The 21,941-nt window shown below is 39.3% G+C and overlaps 1 protein-coding gene across 2 annotated transcripts in view; it reads right to left on the reverse strand.

The window, feature by feature from the left end:
• Nucleotides 1–21,941, reverse strand: part of ZFAT (zinc finger and AT-hook domain containing) — a 111,722-nt gene that overhangs the window by 54,159 nt on the left and 35,622 nt on the right. Inside the window, exons 1-3 of one of the 2 annotated variants that reach the window (XM_057379181.1) lie at nt 17,208–17,405; nt 6,516–6,686; nt 1,124–1,384 (exon numbers count right to left, since the gene is read on the reverse strand). In XM_057379181.1, coding sequence (XP_057235164.1) covers nt 1,124–1,384; nt 6,516–6,686; nt 17,208–17,226 — 451 coding nt within the window. In that variant the 5' untranslated portion in view covers nt 17,227–17,405. Of the gene's footprint in view, nt 1–1,123; nt 1,385–6,515; nt 6,687–17,207; nt 17,406–21,941 lie in introns of those variants that run through there. The other variant, XM_057379183.1, reaches the window with a different exon arrangement.

Below are 21,941 nucleotides of genomic sequence, written 5' to 3' on the forward strand. Positions count from 1 at the left end.
ACTCYAAGCTTATTTTAATTAAGCTTTGCCAAAGAAATTAAAGTCTACAAATCAATGAAAGTAAAATAGACATAAGACATACTAGTTGTATATAATAATGACAGACTGAACACAAAAGGTTAAMAAAWAAMWKARWRRMAAATYWYRYYTWYRWSCARAAKCMRMAWYMWCAWYWTMRWAMYKARRRRSWRTGSRAAACCTGAATTTTACCATCAACACAAAAYTCAYATAAAGTTAAGATAATTTGGACTAAGTCACTGCTTTGTATGTATGTGACATTCACCTTAGAGAAAAATTAAATAGGCAGGCAGATGAGATGATTTTTGTACATCCCTTCAACTACTCTATTCTGAACAAATATTCACTGTTGTCTTTTAAAACAGGTTCCTAGATTGGGTTTCAATGCCCCAGGCCTGTCAGTKTTTRAGAAAYCATTTGGACAACACCCTTTACAACAGCTTTAACTGTTGGTCAGCCCTGAATTGGTCAGGCTTGGACAAGATCAGTCATGGTATTTCCTTCMAACTGAAAAGAACTCATTCTGCTCTATTCTATACTAAAAATGTACGAGTTGCAATATATTCAAATCAACCTTAAATTTCAATTTAAACACAGAACTCTCCTGTGCCAAAGACAACCATTCACATAAAGCTTTGTTAAAAAGAAGAGGTGAGTTTGACATTTTTTTAAATACAATAAAAGAAGCCATCCACAAAAGCAACCTCTAAATCTATCAAAAGAAGAAAATAAAATTCATGGTTCCCAAGTCACACCTGAACAGGATCATCGTTCCTCACCTGTGTGTGACACTCACCTGCATGTCCTATACCATTTGTCACTGAAAAACTATAGTTCACTTTTTAAGAAACTGAACAGTTGCTAATGCAAAACAAGCATTTCAGGGAGTTGTAGGACAATCATTAGTATAATAAACGTTTTGACCACTTTGAAAGAAGTTTAAATACCTTGTCTGACTGAGTTTTGCTCCAACACATGTTTTGTGTTAGAAGAGACAACTTCCCTCCATTTAAAACCAGCACTGGAGAACCCGAGTCAGGCCTCACGGTGGGAAGACACTGTCCCAAAACCTGCTTCAGATATTTTTTGCTGGATGTTTTCTTACCTCCATCTCCTTCTTCTTCCCCTTCATTTAGAACAATAATGCAGATGTGTTTGGTCAGCTGACGTGTGTTGGAGAACTTGCGGTTGCATTTCTTGCATTCCAAGCTGCCTGGTGAGACTTCAGATGGTTCTGGGCCTTCTTCTGTCCCAGCTGGAGTTTCTTTGCTTGGAACAGTGTTATTTTCWGTCCCATCTTCATCCACACAAAACTTCTTAGTGGACCCTTTTGGTCTACCCCTTTTCCTCTTCGTTATGAGAAGTTCTGGAAAAGAAAATGAAAGTAAACTATAATAAAATTCCACAGCTAATTACCTAATATCCCTCTGATCTTTGAAGAATAGGTGCATTAAATGAAGTTTGAGAGACTTTATCCCAATAGCTTAAAAAAAGGTTAGCTTCACACAAACTTATTYCAGGCAGTGGTATTTGCTGGCATTTCTGGTAGCTGCAAAGCAGTAACATTAGTGTTATTGAGATCAGCAGATGTCAAAGTGCCACAGTTTTACATAAATCACACTGCAAGCATTCTTCTACACTCTTGTATAACTATCAGTGCACATATTCTACAAGATTGTTCTACTGTGTTTCAACATTCTACAAAAAGCTTTATAATTAAAATAATTTTCAAAGAAATTATTCAAGTATTGAGATATAATCAGAGAMAAACAATTCGTATTTTAGAACCAAAAGCTCATTGTCCTTTTAATATAGTTAACAATTACTCCCTAATATTTTTCTGTGGTTCTTTATTGTCAGCACTTTTTAGCCGAAAACTGGCATAAAAAATTGTTGGTAACAAATAAAATCCACAAATGTTTCCTTAATTAAAATCAGAAGTTATCCATTACTCCTAATAAATACAATATAATTTTACATTTYCATATTTCAGTAGAGGAAATATTGATGAAATCCATGAGACGCAGTGCACAGAAATGCACGACAACATTAATTCTATTTTCTGCTTAAGATTTCTCTGATCACTGCTGTAGAATCACAGATTYTGATAAATTGAGACTGACAATGTAGTCTGCAAAATCACAAAAAGAGAGAATTAAAATAAAAAAAAGCAACAACCCAATCCACAAAAGCTTTTCAAGCAAACAGACCTAATTGAATTGGTTGAGTTAGAGCATATGGGAAAAAAAAAACCAAAAACAAGGAATCTTAAAGAATGATGATGAGGAGAACAGGAGAAGGTAGCAGCATGTTATTCATAACTTATTCAGCATGTCCCTTAAATATATCAGGCAAACAAAACCCCACATTCAGAGACCACAGCTTTGAGTTAATCATGTAATTACTAACAAATGAAAAAGAAAGCATTTTATCTTCTTACAGAAGTGACTGAATACCTGTCTGCTTAAACAAATGTAAAAAAGAAGCGAAAAACCTTTACTACAAATAGAAAAAAAGCAACCATTTCCCATAACTTTTTACAATCCTCTACCAGAGGCCTGAACTTTTGTGCTACTCTAGCAAAAGTWGTTTTGTCAGCCAAAAAGAAAGGGGAGATTTTCAGTGCTCACAAAATTTCTCTTTGCTACTATTTCATGTTATTTTGATATCCACTGATCACAGCAACCAGTATTCGGTGCCTGGAGTTAAAGAAATTAACACACAATTAAAACAAGTGCAACAACAATTATCTTCACATCAATCCATCAAAAGGTCACAGTTTGCTAAAGTGTCCAACATGAGGAATACAGRTGTGGATGCTGGTCAGGTTACAATAAAATAATTAAATCCAAGGATTGGAAGAATGAGTGCAGCTGTCATTCACTGCATATAATATGCTTTTCATTCCTTTACAATGAAATCATCAGATTATCCAACAAAGAGAAATTAATAAAAAAAAAAACAGGTCAAAGAGATGCTTCTTCCTGACTGTTTCAGTGCAAACTTAATGAAAAACAGAACAGCATTTTCACATTAAGACAGAAATKGAAATAAAATTTTGCMTGCAAGTGAAAATATGAAAACTGCTCCTTTAGAAGGCTRGTGATAGAACCTCTGCTATGGCTTACAAAATTGCAGTTCTGCTCACTGTGACTATCAATGGTAGTACAAAGAACATGCAAATCTTACGACACTTACTCATAAATTGAAGTTTTAAATTGGTCATTAAAAAGATTTTGAATTAAGATCTTGTTCCCTCAAGAACAACTTAGCTGTTTCTGGGGATTTTATACTCATTACAGACCRACTGAAACCAATATTTATGGTGACTGCTACTGGATGAACAATGGCAATATCCAGGGAAGACATTCTGTGCTATGCTGTTTAATTATGTACTCAAAGACATAAAAAAGACACTTCAAAAAGAGAATAATAAAATATTTGTCTATTTTTATACTGCTCCTTCATAGGAATTGTTCACACAAACTTCTCCAAATCAATCTAATACAAAATGTTTGGCAGAAGTCACAAACGCTTGTGCAAGCGTTCGCTTAAACATCCTGACCAAATTTTAACAGGTTGATGCATTCTGCAACATGAATCTTTCCTCAAATGTCAGTAGAAAAAGCTTAATTTCAKCAGTTACAACAGCACTTGGCCATATTCAGACTCTTCTGCACCAGATGTCATACAAATGCACGCAAATAAATCTCATCCCCAGCCTTATTTCGTCATTGTTCTCTGTTTGTATCACAGCACCTGCAATGCTTCCKATCCCTCAGGTGTGAATGCAGGCTCTGGCTGCATCCTGTGCTCAGGTAAGGATGAGGATGATGCACATGCTGTGGTTTTAAGTGATCTTAATAACCTTAGAGGTTATTATGATACTCAGACTAACTTTCTTAAAGGTTTCATAAACAACAAAGTAATGTAACCCATAATCCAGATATAGCCCAAAAAAATGACAATTCATCAGGGAATAACAGTATGAATAGATGAAGTCAGAGCCATTGATGCTGTACCTCAAATCTTCACCAATATGACTAAGCAGAAGCAAAAAAAGGCGAGTTTTGACAAGCACTTTGAAGCAAATGGAGATCATTGTGAACAGTTATGAAAGGAAGCCTTAGGCTAAACTGGAGTATGAATGACTACAGTTACCAGGTAAATACCTGTCATTTCCCAAACAAAGATGTCACACTTCAGGGCTGGACAAAATGTGACCTGTGCATAGATGTATAAGAGCAACATCTCCCTGGTGCCCTTAGTGCCCCTTAATAAAAAAATTTTAACATCGTCATACCAAAATGTTTAGGACAAATCAACTCTAAATACATCACATCTTAATGAYGGCAAAATGGCATGGCTAAACAAAATTCAGCACAGAGCACTGTCAATAAAGTAACATCAGAGTAATAAACATATTACATGCCTAGCTCTTTACTTGTCCACAGCACTTACAGAATCATTAATTTATTATTCAGGCAGAACAAAGATCTCCATTAGCAACTCAGCATTCTATTCTTCTATATATTCATTCTTCTTGTGGGGTGACTACAGCATTTACCAATACTTGGAAGAGAAATTACACTTTYAAAGGACAAAAAGATGTTCATCTATCAGTCACCAAGTACTGAAAGTTGTTATTTCTAAAACTGTCATTCACCAATTACTTCTCCTTTCAGTGACAACAGCAAATTGCTACAAAGACTGGTTCACTGACAAATAATTGTATATTATAAACTTCTAAAATTTAATCTGCTGCACATTTCACAGCAGAAGGGAAAAACTGATGCTTTGAAAGAACTCTTCCCAATTTCTATGTTCAACTGTAGAATACCTGTATTTTTTTTAATAGAACACAGAAAATAATTTAATAGGACTTCAGAACCCTCATTCCAATCAATATGTCTGATGGGAAAGGAGATATGCTAAAGTATGCCTAGAATATGACTTGAAAACTATGTAAAAGAAATTTACCTCGACATTCTTACTGACAGCAGATAGCAAAGAGTTGGGCTACATAAACTGAAAAAGGTGGCACYATATAGGTATATCAGATGAATAAAAGTATTCACCAAGAATAGTGAGAAAGGTAAATTATGAATATATAACTTAAGAATGTTGTATGTTAGACTTGCAGAGTTATTTTCTTAAAAGCTATTTATGCCTAATTTCTGTTGCTTCAGATTATAATGGTAATTACAAACTATCCTCAGAAACATACAATGCATGCTGAACACATACAGGACATAGAGTGCAGATACTCCTGACACAAAAGCAGAGAGAAGCTTACAGAAGAGCCTYTCTCCTAAAATGAATAAGAATATGTTACAAGATACCAGTCTCACTGTGCTCAGACACATATGTAGTGAAGGGATAACAGAAAACAAAGATTTGAGAAAGGAAAATGCATTCAGCATGCCTGAGGAATTAATTCTGTGCAATTAAAATAAAACTAGAATGGCATTTTGAAACCTGATTTGAAATTTATCCGTCATCTTCTGATAAACTGGTTATTTTGGGCATTGTGTGAAGTAATAATCTGGTGTGATTTTTCCTCATCACCTGAGGAGACAGCAGCTATAGGGGAATACTAGATAAACCAGTATTAGAAGTAYCTTCTTACACTGATTAAGTTAATATAACTACTGAATTACTGCTGGTAAATAAGTGAGGAAACATCACATGCATATATATAAAAAAAAAAGAAATCTTTAAGGTATGATATTAGAGTGGGCTTGATCCATAAGCATATAGTTTTTAAAAAACAGAAGTCATAATGATTGAAAAATACTAGTACTTGTGTTAAATAAGAGGTTTCCCAACAATATAAATCCATTACTCAGKAAGGGCATGAAAGAAGATATAAAGTCTGAATTATTCTGAATGCTTTTCTAACATTCTAAAGGATGGCAATTATAATCAGTTAAAAATTGAATGGAATGAACGTAACTTCTTCCACTGCAGAGTAAAATTTTTATGTGTAACTAATTCAACCTCTGGCTTTATTTACCAGCATCAATAAAAAAACACAGTTATAAAATACAAATTGTGCCACTTCCTTTTTGGAATAGATCTATTAATATTACTTGAATCACAACAAACAAGTTAGACAATTCAAAAAGGACACCTAAGCCTCAAGACACCCTCTCCCCCATGGTGTCYTGATTGTTTTCCACTGCTGTTAGACAATCTGCCCACTGCTATTAACAAAGCTCAAATTAAAGCTGTAGGAAGGAGACTTTGCTATACTTGACATTTAAAATTAATGAACCCATGTCATCATTCCCTAAGACATGCTGAGTTTATCCATATCTGTTGTATGATCTCTTCTGCGCTGAATGAAATACAGGGTGGCAGTGCACAGTGATTATTAAAAAAAAAAAGAAATTATGTAGACCATTCTATACAAAATGCAGAGTCATCACATCACAGGCTTTATTAAAAAAAAAAAAGTAATATTGAAAATTACATTCTCTTAACTAAAAATGTACCTTCTCCATCTTTGCTTGTGTTTGTGGGTACTGTTAGAGGTTGGAGTGGAATAATGATGTCATCCACACTGGTCCCTTCTTCTGTGTGTTTCTCGGAGACATGAGACAACAGTTCGGACTTATTTGGTGAAAATAAGTTACAAAGCTTACACATGAAGATGGAACTGATCCCTGAAAAATAAGTTTAAAAACAAGGAATTAATATTTCCAAATGTAAGCTATTTATGTTACCATGAGTTATTGGGATTTTGGTTCAGTCCACAACTACAAATGTACTTAATACACTGTAACAGACAGCAGAGAGATGAAATGAAGAACATTTTACCTCTAAATGCAGAAACTCATAATACATCYGAAAATTAATTAATTTAAGAAATGGTTAAACTCCTACCTAGATAGTCAGAGGGCAAAAAATATCTTCTGGCTTAAATTTTAGAAGTATTTTAACATGACACAAAAGGAAACAAAACAGATTAAGAATTTTTTCCCCTTCCAGCCTCAAACATCCTTATGATTTTCAAACACATGGTAAAACTCTGTGTAAGACATGATGTCCTTATCAAGGTTTTTTCTGTATCTGTTGTTTTTATGTACTTGACTGTTGTTTTTTATGTGCTTGACATTCTACTTACCTCACCTAAACAAAACTAATTCTCTAATTACTTGTTGAAGTGCAGGAAACAAAAGAAGGAATAATTAAAAAACATGAAAGATAAAGGAAAACTTATTCTTCACTATAGTAACATCTGTTAAAAAATATATTTTTACTAAAAAAGTGTGCTTCAATGTGTCAATTTTGCCTTACAACACTACCATGAGCAAACACTGTGAGTTAGAAATGTTAAGTGTGTGGTTTCAGGGGTCATTATCCCTGGGCTTGGCTCTGCCACTAAAGAAAGAGATGGGAGGGAGATTAAATTATCTGCCACACTGCTGACCACGAAGTGGTTCTTCATCTGACAGTCACAGCTATGCAGTCTCATCTCTGCTCCTTCTGGCCATTCACTTCACCTTTTTTCTCCTTTTATCCCAAAGTGTATGAAWAAGCATGACCACTTTGAGAAAAGGCCTCATATTGACTCCTCTACATGGAGGAACATGAGCAGCAATAGGAGGAAAATGAGATGAAAAAAATTTTCCTCTTAAAACAAACCACGTCATATCAGCMTCAGAGACAASAAKTTCTATGAAAAGYTCCTGWTGGTTCAAGAAAAACTAGCAAACAAACAAAAAAMCCCAAAACCAAACWAAAAAYCTTCAAAGYAGCAGCAGCAACAAARRAMRWMMKTMAWWMWWMCTWYSSWYRRTSMWTYMWWYWRAMWKMWRWCWSAMSTWWKTWKKYARRMMWWWMTKKATKKWTTTWWTTMAYWSRYAKKTRWWKSRWGMKKKRYRWGMAARRMMWSMMKMAARWRARTRAMWAWMAAKAARGARGRATRMAWWYAMWSAYARAWAAAAAAAAAMCTMAAAAATTTTGGCCAGAGWATTTCAGAGGACTTTGTTTTCCAACACTGCAGTCTTTTGGTTTGATTTTTCAAGAGTCTCTACTCGCTTCTGGGTCCAATGAAACCTAAGAACAAACAGGAACCAATTTGAACAGCACACTTATTCTCCAGCTACAGGTATAAAGTTCTGGCCCAGAGACAGGTTTCAATTGCTACGCTCCCTCTGCTTCCCTATGGAAAACTGGGCATAATTTTCATATACATACACCCACCTGAAACCTAACTGGAACAAAAAGCACTTCTCAGGTACAAGTCAAACCAAAGATCACTGGGTAGGTAGAGAAATAAAGTGATGGTTTGTAAACTTTGGGATGAATCTGGGGRTAGGATAACAGGGAAGCTGTATTTTGTGACTTATTTTCAAAACAATCCTAAGCACTACCCTAATTCAACATTATTCCACTTCCTCATGACACACTAATTACACAGTTCACCCCACGCAACAAAATTCTTCTTTAAGGTGTCCTGAAAGTTAAGAGCAGCAGAGGTGCCTCTTTTACAGGTATTTGCAATTGAAATATAACAAAAACACAGCTCAAAGCTAACAGGCAGACTATGCCTTCATCTCTCACAAAACACCTCTGAAAAAGCAACTCCAGTACTGCTCCCAATGTTCCAAATGTCCTCTGTATTACACACAAGCAACTATATAAGTGCATGGTACAATCAACATGTTCTTAGGAGCTCAGCTGGGTTCCTTTTCAGGCATTCTCTGCTGTCCCGGGCACACAGATATTTCTGTTTTGATTGCAGTATGTTGAAATGTTCCTTTGAACTAGTTCTGCTCTAGTTAGCATTATTCTTTTTTTTTAAAGGAAATTAAGTCAGTTATTGACCCAGCGTATGTCAGCTGTTCTCTTTAAATGTAAATGCACAATAAAACCTACAAACATTTACCTAAACGTAATTCCATGATTTAGCTGACATTTTTGTTTTGAGGTTTTATTTGTCCCTGTTTTTACTTCCTGAGCTGCTGCCTGTTTTCCCCATAAGTTCAGGCTCASTGTTTTATCTCCTGTCTCCTCCTTCCACAGCTGCAATCGGTATTCACACACCATTTTATCTGTTGCTCCTCCCAGTGAGGACCTGGGGAGGGGCAGAGCAGCAAGAAGAATCCCCAGAAGCCTCCTTGGGTGTTTAAAGGGTCTGATTACCAACATCAGCAAACAGAAGTAAAGCTGGACCAAACCCAGCAGCRAACAGCACAGGGGGCAAAGAACAGTGAACATCAATGAATGCGCAGGAAGTACCAGCAGAACACACAGAAGATACATGAGCTTTACTCAGAGGTGAGATGGAAACCAAACAGAGTAAAGAAATTATTCAAGGAAGAATGACTGGAAAAAGGAGGTCAGTGAGCAAAAGATAAACCCTGCCGATCACCAGACTAAACAAGTATGGAATAAGCAAACAATAATTGATTACCCAGTTGCTAATTAGGCAGTGTAGCAATAAAGCAATGAATTGTAGTCAATTAAGTGTAAAAATCAAATAAGGAGTAAGTTAATTAACTATGCAGGGAATCAATGACTAATTAGTGAATAATTAATTATGCAGGAAATCAACAGAGCAATTAATTAGGCAGCAATTAAATATGAGGAGAAAGAAAGGAATGGTAATCAAGTATGCAGGTACACAAACATCAGGAAATTCAGCCAAAACCAAGCTGGGACATTCCATTCACTAAACATGCKTTGTGGTAATTCATTATCTTCAGTTTGCCTCTATAAACTGTGCTAAATATACACTGAAACAAATAATACCGATAATTTTCTTCTTAATTGAGGARGTGGAAAATTAAGCCAAAACGTAAGCGAAGCCTTCTTTTTTTAATTCTTCCAAGCCCCTCAGCATATTGCTTAATTAGTAGGGTTTTTTTCTTCACACTCAGCATATCTACAGCAAAGGGGATTTTAACAAATGGATTAGTAAAAACCAAAAGCAAGTTGCAGACTAGGAAGCAGATTCCCTGATTCCCAAAACCCTTCACAAAGCATAAACTAATATCTGTCCTGTTCTGCTTCAAAGCKGGAGGAGGGAAGAGGGAAGAAAAATGCACTTTTCCTGGAAAGATCACTGAAATTAACAGTACTTAAGGGAACCAAGGAATATGTTATTGTCATATACACTTTCAACCATTGTATGGCAAAACCTAGTCCAGAGTCARTTTTAACTAACCAAAAACTTTGATTTTGCATAAAAGGAAGGTTCAGCATTGTGTATTGTTTTGGCTCATTTTTAATAACTACTTTTAAAAGATATACAGAGAAAAGATACAAATCTATGTTTATATTCCCTAAATCATTCTAATGTATCCAAAATTTTTCACCTCTCCTTTCAAAGTAGGCAGCAGTCAACAACTTCTGTAGGTATCTTTGAAGTTCTGCAGCTGTTAAAACGAACTAGAACTCTACAATTAAATATAAAAATAAAAAGTCACTGGATATTTGTTGGTGTGTGRAAAAAGCTGATAGGATGTATAAGTATGCATCTGATCAACCTTCCTAAAACACACAGTAATGAAGTTCAGAATACGAATAATTACTTACTTTCTTCTAAACTTATTACAGAGCTGAAACAAACTTTGTTGCCTCATYAAATTCTTAACAGGAACTTTCTGTAATTAAAAATCTTATTCATCAGACCAGGATCTGGTCTTATTGGGCTTTTTTTTTCCCTTCTTTCTGCTGTTTCTGTACAAATACCAAGTACAATAAAAAATGGGCACAACTCTTCCAATAAGATTATTTGTTTCATAAAAGAACTTTTCACATAYAAATGCTAAGCATGTAAGATATTAAAATGTTCAAGAACAATAAACAAGACTTTTTCTGATGGCGTATTTAGGTAGAAACATTGAAATGTGAGGTAGCAGTTAATATGAAAGCACCATATAAAACACCAGTAACTTCTGTTTAAGACAAGCAACACTATTTCTTARTAAAACAATGGTTTGAACTGATCATAAAAGGCAAATATAGTAGAAGGAATTACGATATCCAGTACTACTGTCAAATACTTTAAAAATATTTACTTATCACATCTTACTCCTTGGCATGTTAGAAACTTTTCATTTTCAAAGCCATTTCAAACATCCAGAATTTTCATAAACATGTTACAATGTCTCTGATTTTTATTGGTTCAGTTGTTGTTTTACTTGAAATCTACTTTCTCTAGACCTCATAACACCTTARTMATTWTTTTAATAAAGATGTTGGCATAAARTAATTTTATTTATCTTCATTTCTTAATGAAAAAATAGAAATAAATCAATATTGGTTTYCAGCAATTTTGTCTATTTTGATTCATCAATAAATTAACATCCAGTATTACAGCACATCTCCAAATCAAAAGCATTATCCTTGGTAAGACAAAAAGAAGTACACGAAGTCTATAAAACAAATTACTTGCTACCACTAGAACAGCAGCACCACAAGAATCCTGTGCTTAAAACCTAAAAATTTACTGTACTAGAAGTGGCAAGTAGAGAATCAAAAGCTATTTTAAGGCTTCCTTTAGCTGAATTTGGGCTATTCTAAACAGTAAGCAACTGTTTCTTAATTCAGCAGCATACGGCGACTGCTGAGACAAAACCATCAGTGCAGAAAGCATTCAATCAAAGAAAAGGAGCCCCTGACCATGACTGTTCTCAGTCTTTGCTGCTAACTAAAATCAGAGCAGTTTAATTACCATTAGCTAAGTGCCACAAACTTTAACAGTAAGGAAGAATGCTACAGCAATGTTGGTGCAGGATGCATTCCTGCAAAAACTAAAAGATGATGTTAAAACCAATACCACTCAATASGGTTTCATGGAAAACCCAGTCATATACATTCACCGCTTTTCTTAGCCAGATTTTAAGTGGAGTTTACTCAATAAACTACACCTGTAGAGGCTCTCAGACACAGGAAAGAGGTACATGGCATGCAAGACAAAATTACACTGAAGTTTGTGAATGTGTTTACGACTATGATTAAGAAATAATGTATTTTAAAATCTCTACCATTCCTGAGAAGGTTGTGAGGCACTGGAACAGGTTGCCCAGAGAAGCTGTGGCTGCCCCATCCCTCGAAGTGTTCAGGGCCAGGTTGGATGGGGCTCTGAGCAACCTGGTCTGGTGGAAGGTGTCCCTGCCCATGGCAGGGAGGTTGGAACTGGATGATCTTAAAGGTCCCTTCCAACCCAAACCTTTCTGTGATTCTATGATATATACAATACAAAAATAATAACACAGAAACAAACAAAAAACTAGTTAAGGTGCCTGAGATATGAATTCATGACAGTGCCGTTGTCAGCAGAACTAAGTTGGAAGCTCTGTRTATATCTTAAGAAAAAATTACAAATTGAGAAATAAAACCAGAGGAGCATCAGGGTTTACTCAAGCAAAAATTTAAGGGAGCATAAAAACAGTTTAAAATTGAAGACTCAAGGGTAGGTGACAAGGGCAGAAGTTCACGAAGATGAAGGTGATTCACCTTACAGCAGTAAAAATCACGAAGACTACTTTCAAATGAAGTATGGCATAGAAATTAATAAAATTTCAATAGGAAAGAACAAAATAATTTTTAGGTTTGTTTCTGTAGTTGCTTTTATCAAAATAAAACCACATTCACTGGAATAATGAAAGTAGCCTAATAAACTGGCAAAATTGGAATGCCTCGCTCTAGACAAGGATTACTGACATTCACGCATCAAATAAGCGTCTGACAAACATTGTTGTATTTTCAGTGGGTCACTACCACTACCAAAATATTAAAGACAAAGTAGGATGTATTATTTTAAACAAATAAGGCCTGTTAGAAGCAGCTTAGGGTCCAATCTGATCAACAGGCTATCTTAACAAGTAACAGTACTCCTGAGGAATTTAAATACAGTGTACAGAAAAGGACARTGTAAGGACTACACACGGGCAGCAACCTGACCAGGGGTAAGAATGACTGTGGCACACTGGAATGGATAAAAGAGGTTACAAAAMCAGAAATAACAATACACTGTAGGTTTTAATTGCCTTATGCAGTGTGGTTTAAATGTCAGGTCAGGACAGGATGCCAAGATTAAACGTTAAGGCACCATTAATGACTGTTGCACCCAGCAAGCAGTCAGGGAAACTAAATGAGGAGAAATAATAGCTCTTGACTTTATCAGAAGTAAAACACACCCCTTTCAAAGTGACATTACTTGAGAGTTACTCTGTAACCATGATTAAAGCACTACTCAAAAACCCTCTTAAAAGAGTGATAAAGAGCCAAATGTTTGTATTTCAATTCAACAATGCAAACTACATAAAGATAAAAAGCATCTTTAACAAAACAAACCACAAAAAGGACTAAAGAAGTTCCAATATAAGTTCAATCCTTGAAAGGAGCATGGAGGCTATTTAAAAGCATCATATTTGATATTAATCGTCAAAGGGTTTAGAAACGGGAAGAAAAAAATCCATCACAGCTAAATATAGCAGTGAAATATACTTTCAGTAGAAGAAAACATCTTTATAAAAGTTTTGAAAAATGAGGAAAACAAAATAAGGTTTTAAATTGTGTCAAATTTAATGTAAAAATACAGTGAGGCAGGTCAATAAAGGTAATTTTATCAATTTGAAAAATAAAAATTTTCAAGAATGCAGGAACATTTTAAAAATATCTCAACAGTAACAGGCTTGTCAAAGAGCCTGTGCAATGAAAAGTAACCTGCATCAAAGAAAGACCCTTCAAAGAAGGTGAGCCCAYAGCAAAACAAGCTTTTCAATTTGCTGTCATTTTGTAATGGTTTGGAGAGGGTTTCTGTGAAAGATCTCTCAATTATAGCACACGCTTTAGAGATAMCTTCAAAAGAAGGCTAAGAACTGCATTCCTCAGAAACAAAATATTACAGTTAAAACACACASACCTATAAAACAGATGGTCYGATAATACAAAGGCCTATTAAAWAATAGAAAATATCCACACTGGGCTYACATCTCTGGATATTGTTCCTCTACTAAAATAATAGCAACCATAATCATCATCCTTAAAAGGTASAGAAATAAGGAAGATCAACAATACAGCACAGTTCCACACATAAGCAGTTACATAAATTAGATTTTTTTGGTGTTTTTTTTGGCTTTGGAAGGATAGAATTGAAGACTGGAGAAAAGGCAAAGTGTAAAATCAAGAACCACAAAACCATGTGTTATGAAGGACAGACATGAAGCCTTTGAAACTACTGCCTGTCTTGCAGCTSATCTCACCCTGCAATTCTAAGGTGGGTACACATACACTTGGTGTTCAGAATTGTTAGAAGTTGATCAGGAAGCACTAAACTGAAAGAGACTGGCTGAGGCTCAGCAAAGCCSGTAAGAACATTTAAGAATATATTTTGGACAAGTATCATTGTGTGCTTGCCYTGTTCCTACCCTTCTCTATTTAGACATCCATCATGAGTCACTGTTAGGCACACGAAATGCCAGGAGTGAAACAAAATTAAGATCCAAATTATTCAATACTTTCTGATGCTGTATTTTGTACATGGCAATAAGAACACTTATAATGTAGACTATTTAAGGTAACTGAGTTGTTCCAGGATTCAAATAGCATCCTTCCCATGTTTGAGGTTCCAGCGCTGGACACAGCACTGCAGGTGGGGTCTCACCAGAGCAGAGCAGAACAGAGCGGCTCTGAGAATCCCCTCCCTCAACCTGCTCTGGATGCACCCCAGGACACATTTGGTTTCTGGGCYGCCAGAGCACACTGCTGGGTCATGTCCAGCTTCTCATCCACCACCCAAGTCCTTCTCCTCAGGGCTGCTCTTGATCCATTCCCTGCCCAGCCTGGGTTTGTGCTTGAGATGGCCCCAAGCCCCACCCCAATYGTGCAGGACCTTGCATTGGACTTGCTGAGCTCCACATGGCTCAACCAGGCCCACCTCTCCCACTCTCACCTAAATAAAACACATTGTATTTAACCAGCCTGATACTGTATTTGTGAAAAGAAACTCAAATTTGAAACAACTGAAATTTAACTCACGACCATAAATTAAAGCAAGTGTATTCTTCTGTTTGACACACATCATCTTTACAAATGCTCCTGGAAAAAAAGTTAAATAAAGTTCTTTAAAAGAAGGCAACAGCCTCCACACATTTATGTTGGCTAAAATACATAGAATTCTGGACTTAGATATAATATGAATTTATTAGGATATTCAAATAACTAGGAAATTAAATTATTTTCAGTTTAGAATAATCACTTTATCAAACATATAAACAAGGTAGCTTTTCCATCATTACGGAAAAGAAAAAGCCAGAGTAGATATGTTTATAGCAAGACATTTTTATTTTCATGTTCTAAGATCTCCCTCATGTGGCTAAACACAACACTGCTCAAAGTTCCACTGAAATACAGTAATGCACAATATCAAAATGTGTAAGCTGCATTACCAGACACCAAAACCACATGGAACCCCTAAATAAAGCATAAATTATGTGATCAGCCATCAGCTTCAGGRTGCAATGTATGAAACACTCTGAACCTGATTTTTGGAAGCACCCATAATGGAAATGTACCTCAGGTCAGATACAGCTCAGCAGCAGCTGTATCAAAAATACTGAACACTCATGACAGTTCTGGGTTCAACTACACTCAGAATACTTCGTATTAAAACAAATACATTTGAATAAACATGAATTTATTAGTAGCACTGGTAGTAAGAGAATTATTTCTCACAGAAAGTTGGATCCCAGAATATAGAGCAGTTCTGGAATGCTTTTGCAACAGTCCATAAGTAGCACAGCACCTGCTAGCTATTCTGCTACTCAGTTTTTCTCCTGATACTGCAATTATCATTGGCATATAATCTCATTTCACAGAATCACAGGATAGATGGGGTTGGAATGGACCTCTGGAGATCACCTAGTCCAACCCTCCTGCCAAAGCTGGATCACCTAGRGCAGGTGACRCARGAATGGGTCACCCAGGTGGGTTTTGAATGTCTCCAGAAAAGGAGACACCAGGACCTCCCCATGCAGCCTGCTCCAGTGCCACCCTCAACAAAAAGAGATTCTTCTTCAAGTTGMAGTTGAACTTTCTGAGTTTTAGCTTATGGCTATTACCCCTTAATGGTGGTTTGAGTTGTAAACAATCAGTACTTCGCAGGACAGGTAGAAATAACTCAGGATTCTAAAAATTAAAAAGTCAACTCAGGGAATAACAAACAGAAGCCAAATTTGAGTATACAGGATAATTAACAGCCATTAAATTATTGCAACATCACTACACAAACTTGCACTGCAAGAGCACGTAGGGATTGTGAAAGACAGAAAGCACAAACACAGCATTCCTACGGCTGCCACCTCTGTGTAACTTTACTCACTGCTGGAATGAAAGCCAGGCCAATACAAGGCATGTGAAGGCCTGAGATGACAGTGCCGTGAAAACATTTTTAACTTTCTGTCTGCCTTCTGCAGCTGAACTCTGGGGACCTTGTGCTGTTTACCCTATTTACAGCGGCTGCAGGGGAGCTCACAAGTGTTTCAAACCCAGATGTGCACAGATTCGTGGAATCATAGAATGGAAAGGGGCTGGAAGGGACCTCAAAGATCACCCAGTCCCAATCTCCMGYCACGGGCAGGGACACCTCCCACTGGAACAGGTTGYTCAAKGYCTTATCCAKSCTGKCTTTGAACACTGCCCGGGCTGGGGCAGCCACGACCTTCCTGGYCAACTGTTCCACTGCCTCASCAGTCTCAMAGYRAAGAATTTCTYTAATATCCAGCCTAAATWTCCTCTTTCACTTTGTACCCATTACTCCCTATCACTACAGTCCTTAACGAAGAATCCTTCTCCGGCTGCWCTAGGCCCCTTCACGTCCTGTAAGGTTTCTGTGGGGTCTCCACGCGTCAATTCGGCACCAGCAGCAGCTCCAGCTGCTCATTCCCAGCTGTTCCCGACTCACTGTGCCTCAGGACGAGCAGCCGGGACACAGCAGGGCTCCCAGGCTCGGGCTGCCCGAGTCCTGCGGCTTCCCAGAGCCCCCATCAAGCCCCAAGCCCCCAGCCCGCCCGGCAGCACAAGATTCTGGAGGGGTGAGAGCGGCCGCCACTGTGGGAACTACTTGTCGTGCGGAAGAAGCGTCACCACAACCCCCGGAACTACTTCTCCCGCCCGCCGCGAGGGGATCCTTGCGCGCTCCCCCGCCCGCCCGGCTCGGCCCCGCTCACCTGCAGCCGCCGCCTCCATCGCCGAGGGGCTCAGCGGGACAGCGCGCCGGGAGCGCGGCCCGCTTGRAAAAGAGAGTGAGGGAAAAGGGGGRAAAAATAAACCAACACGGAAAATSGGRTCCCTGTGCGACGCCTTATGGCGAATCTGCCGCGGCCGACACGGCAGTGGCAGCTCGGCTGGGCTCGGCGGGGCGGGGCGGCGCCTGCGCAGTGGCGGCCGCGCGGGGCCGCGTCCCCTGAGGCACCGCCCGCGGGCTGAGGGAGCGCCGGGAGGGGGAGAGCGACAGGGGGATAACCGGGACAGGAGACATCCGGGGAGAGCGACACGGGGACACCCGGGACAGGAGACACGCGGGGAGAGCGACACGGGGATAACCGGGACAGGAGACATCCGGGGAGAGCGACACAGGGATAACCGGGACAGGAGACACGCGGGGAGAGCGACACGGGGATAACCGGGACAGGAGACATCCGGGGAGAGCGGCACGGGGATAACCGGGACAGGAGACACGCGGGGAGAGCGACACGGGGACACCCGCGATAGGAGACACCCGGGGAGAGCGACACGGGGACACCCGGGACAGGAGACATCCGGGGAGAGCGACACGGGGACACCCGGGACAGGAGACACCCGGGGCAGCCGCGACAGCCCACAGTGATCTCTTCGTGCCTCTCTGAGCACCCGCTGCCTGCTCTCGGCGAGGCTGGGGCTGCACAGCTTGGGCTGACACAGCCCTGTCATGCCAAAGGCGCATTAATTCACCTGTGGGTGCATGTGTTTTAATGAGCCTAGTACTTCCAACACATACAAGGTGGTCGTAGAATGGACCGGGTTAATAGGGACCTTAAAAACCATGTCGTTCTGACCCCTGTGCCATGGCAGGAAGACTTTCCACTAAATCAAGTTTTTCCAAGCCACATCCAGCCTGGCCTTGAACGCTTCCAGGAATGGGATATCCACAAGTTTCCGGGGCAATCTGTGGCAGTCTTGCCACTCACAGTAAAGGATATCTTCCTAATCTAAACCTATTCTCTGAGGTAAAAGGTCTGAACAGGGGGACCCAGGCTGTGTGTCCCTTGTCCTCTGCTTCACCACAGGTAATTCTGGCAGGAGTGTCTGAACGGACACCCTTGGTACTAATGAGCATGAAAAAAGGCAACTGCAAGAAAGCGGGGTCATTGTGTGTAAAACCATCACCTCTTCGCTAGTGTCACGTTACTACCAGCCTTACACTGAGYTTTGCTCTGTCAGTCATAGGTACAGGAGGGCTTGGCCAGGGCCAGGCTGGGCTTTCACCCCCAGCAGACAGACTGGGCTGTTTTACTTGACCAGTGGTTCACTCCAGCAATGCTCCTCTTATTAAGAATGACTTAGATGAGACAACTCTTACAAAATCATGTTCTTTAAAATTTATGTCAGAGACCCAGATAGAAGGCTGGGAAGGGAAAGACCAGACCTTTCCAGAGGCTCTGGTTGCTCCTCTGCAAAATTTGTCTCCTCTGACCAGATGTAAATAAAAGAGCAATATTATAGCAGAGTCATCAGTGGGTGTTCTGACCTCATGAGAAGCATTGGGAACCTGTTTTTAYCCTGCTGCCTTGACCTGCCCTCTTCACCTTCTGGGCTCCTCGTGCCCCTTTCTGCTCCTCTTCCCACCCACAGTCACATATCTTCTGGAGAATGTTCCGTACTTCTAGGAGCAATAAAGATGAAAGCACGCTTACATTCAGGCACACTCTGCCCATGAAAGGAAGGGACTGTGCTCTTTTTTGGACATGAATAATATTCATCCTTACCTTGGCATTGAAAGAACATTCTCTGGTCCTTGAGTCACTGAGCCTTACTACAGTAAATGGAGTGGATTTTCCTGCCAAGAAAAGCACTTGTCCCAAATACTGCACATACAACCATTGGTTGAGCATCAACATGCCATGTGGTTTACTTTTTACATACAGAGATTGCATACAGTTCTGCTTTGCACAATCAAAATGTCCTGTTTAAAAGGCTACAGTAATAAAGGCTTGTTCTTGTACCTCTGAGCTCTGCTGCCTGACCCAGTCAAAATACCTGGGCAGTCTGTCTGTTGGATGTCAGAAAAGAAAGAGAAAAGCTATCACTTTGGGATGCTGGGCCAGGTCACAGAGCAACATGAAGCAAAGATTTTGCAACTGAACCAASGATTTCACAGCTTCAACAAAAATACCCTCAAGTTCTTCCAGAAATTTCACCACGTGTCATCATTAGAAGACACATAACTCGTCAYCAGCAGAGTTCAGCTGCACCACACACAACACAGATCCAGGTACTGGGATCACCAACATCGATTGTGAGGGCCCTCTCGACACAGACAGCAGTGATTCCTGGGACTGTCCTGTGCAGGACTTGGGCTTCAATGTTCATTGACGATCCCTTCCAACTCAGGGTATTCTGTGATTCCTATGAACAGTTCCTGTCTCAAAGGAGAGCCTGATCCCAGCCTGTGCATCTTACTCTGTCAGTTTCCTTATTGACAAAATTTGAGGCCAAAACTTTCCCTGTCCCTCCTGCACACCGCCTTGTCTGAACTCTTTTGTTGTCTTTCAGGTCCCGGTCCCATTTTTCATTCCCTGTTTTTCTCAAGTGCTCCTTCCAGATTCTTTGCACTTTCTCTCTCACCCCCGCTGTCTCTCTAGCCACTTGCAGATAAACTCCTGAACACAAAAGTGTTCATCAAATACAGCTCCCTCTCTTGAGCCCACTGAGTTGTTTCTTCTCATAACCTCCATGCCTGGCTGGTATCAGTTGAATTTTCCTGAACCAACTCTTGAATGATTAATAATAATAATAGAAGTAGTAGTAGTAATAAACAACTCTACCAAGTGCTAGAGAATGCAAAGTTCAAATATAGAGCAAGTTCAGTATTGCACAGGGCTTTTGGAGCTGGAATCCRTCACGCGAGTGTGGATGCCCTTATTGAGGGCACAGCAGATGCTGACTTTCCWGTTACATGGGTTGGCTTTATTCACAAATAGGAAAAGCACTTYACTGAAAATGTGTATTCCCTAGCGTGAAACAAGAGTACACCTCGCTTGGCTGTTCCATAAGAGCAGCCCCATGGAATTAAGGTGGTAAAATCAATCAAAAGTTAGAATTAGTAGTGCTTTGTATGGCTTTCATTCCATTTGGTTCTGCATAAGCTATTTCTGGGAATCTTTTACATCCCACAGTCACACACTGCATTTGTTCAGAATCTCTGACTCATTCAGCATTGCTGACGTACCTGACCTAGATATGAATGAGGGCTACACAGCACAGGGGCTCGTCTGTAACACAAGACTGCCTCRTTTGTTACAGAAGCTGGAAAATGTTGAGAAGCAAACATGAGGTTTTATGAAGAGAAATTAGGAACAGATTTTGTCTCAGAGTTCATTTATGATACAAACACAGTGTTCATTAATTGCATCTTCCTCCTTTTCTGCTTGCTCACTATGGCATTTGCAATGTGCTKTAAAAAGCATTATGTATTTCCGTAGTTGAAAATTTTTGCATCTGTGCATAAAACCCTTATCCTTGATGTCTTCCATTCAATATACCAAATTAGGGAAACTTTGCCCTGAACTTCAGTGCTTCACTTTCCCTTTTTTTCCCTATGARCACTTTGAGACAATAAAGTAATTTCTGTTGAAATAGCAAATCAATAAATGTCCCATAAGCACCCAAAACAAAATAAGCAAATCACGGGGAGCAGGCAAAGCTCTGTAGAGGAAAGACACAATAATTGACTAAATGAGACAGTTGTCCTGTGAGAGAAAACAGTAAATTATGTGATTGTGACCTAAGGATCAAGGCTGACAGTCTTGATTTAGTCTGGCCATGAAAGGTATGGACACTTCATTCCACACTTAACTCATGCAGTGCAGGGTGTGACAGTCCCTGGTGACAAAACAATTTAGTGCTCTGCCCACTCTTTTGCCCTGGGCTGTTCAGTCCTCTTGGSCAGTAAGTTTACTGCTGTCTAACGGTACCTGTTAAACTGTGAAACCATGTGCTCTATATTAAATTTRCACAACAATTGTTTAAAAGCAATTRTATGTACCCTGGTTTAGTTCTCTCAACCTGCTCACAGACAACTGCACTGAGAGAAGGGTGGAAATGGGAGTTGTAACAATATTAATTGATTCATAACATCTCATAGAATCATACAATTGTTTAGATTGGAAAAGACGTTTAAAATCATGAAGTCCAGCCATTAACCCAGCACTGCCAATTCACCACTGAACCATGTCCCCAGGTGCCACATCTACACATCTTTTAAATACCTTTGGGRTGGTGATTGCATCACTTCTTGGGGCAGCTTGTTCCAATGCTTGACCACCCTTTCTGTGAACATGCAATAATATCTAACCTAAACTTTCCCTGGTGCAACTTAAAGTCCATTGCCTCTTGTCCTSTCACTTAGGAGAAGAGGCTGACTCCCACCTGGATACACCCTCCTTTTGTGTAGTTGTAGAAAGCAATTTAGTGGCCCCTGAGCTTCCTTTTCTCCAGGCTGAACAGCCCCAGATCCTCCTCATCAGACTTGTGCTCCAGACCCTTCCCCATCTCCACTGCTCTTATCTGGGCACATTCCTGCCCTTCAGCATCTCTTGTGGTAAGGGATTGGGAACAGTACTTGAGATACGGCCTCCCCAGTGCCCAGCACACAGGGACAATCGCTGCTGTGGTCCTGCTGGCYACMCTGTTGTTGACACRGA

The sequence above is a fragment of the Malurus melanocephalus genome, unplaced genomic scaffold (assembly GCF_030028575.1).
Source record: "Malurus melanocephalus ecotype Western Australia unplaced genomic scaffold, MMel_1.1 scaffold_392, whole genome shotgun sequence".
NCBI classification, from domain to species: domain Eukaryota; kingdom Metazoa; phylum Chordata; class Aves; order Passeriformes; family Maluridae; genus Malurus; species Malurus melanocephalus.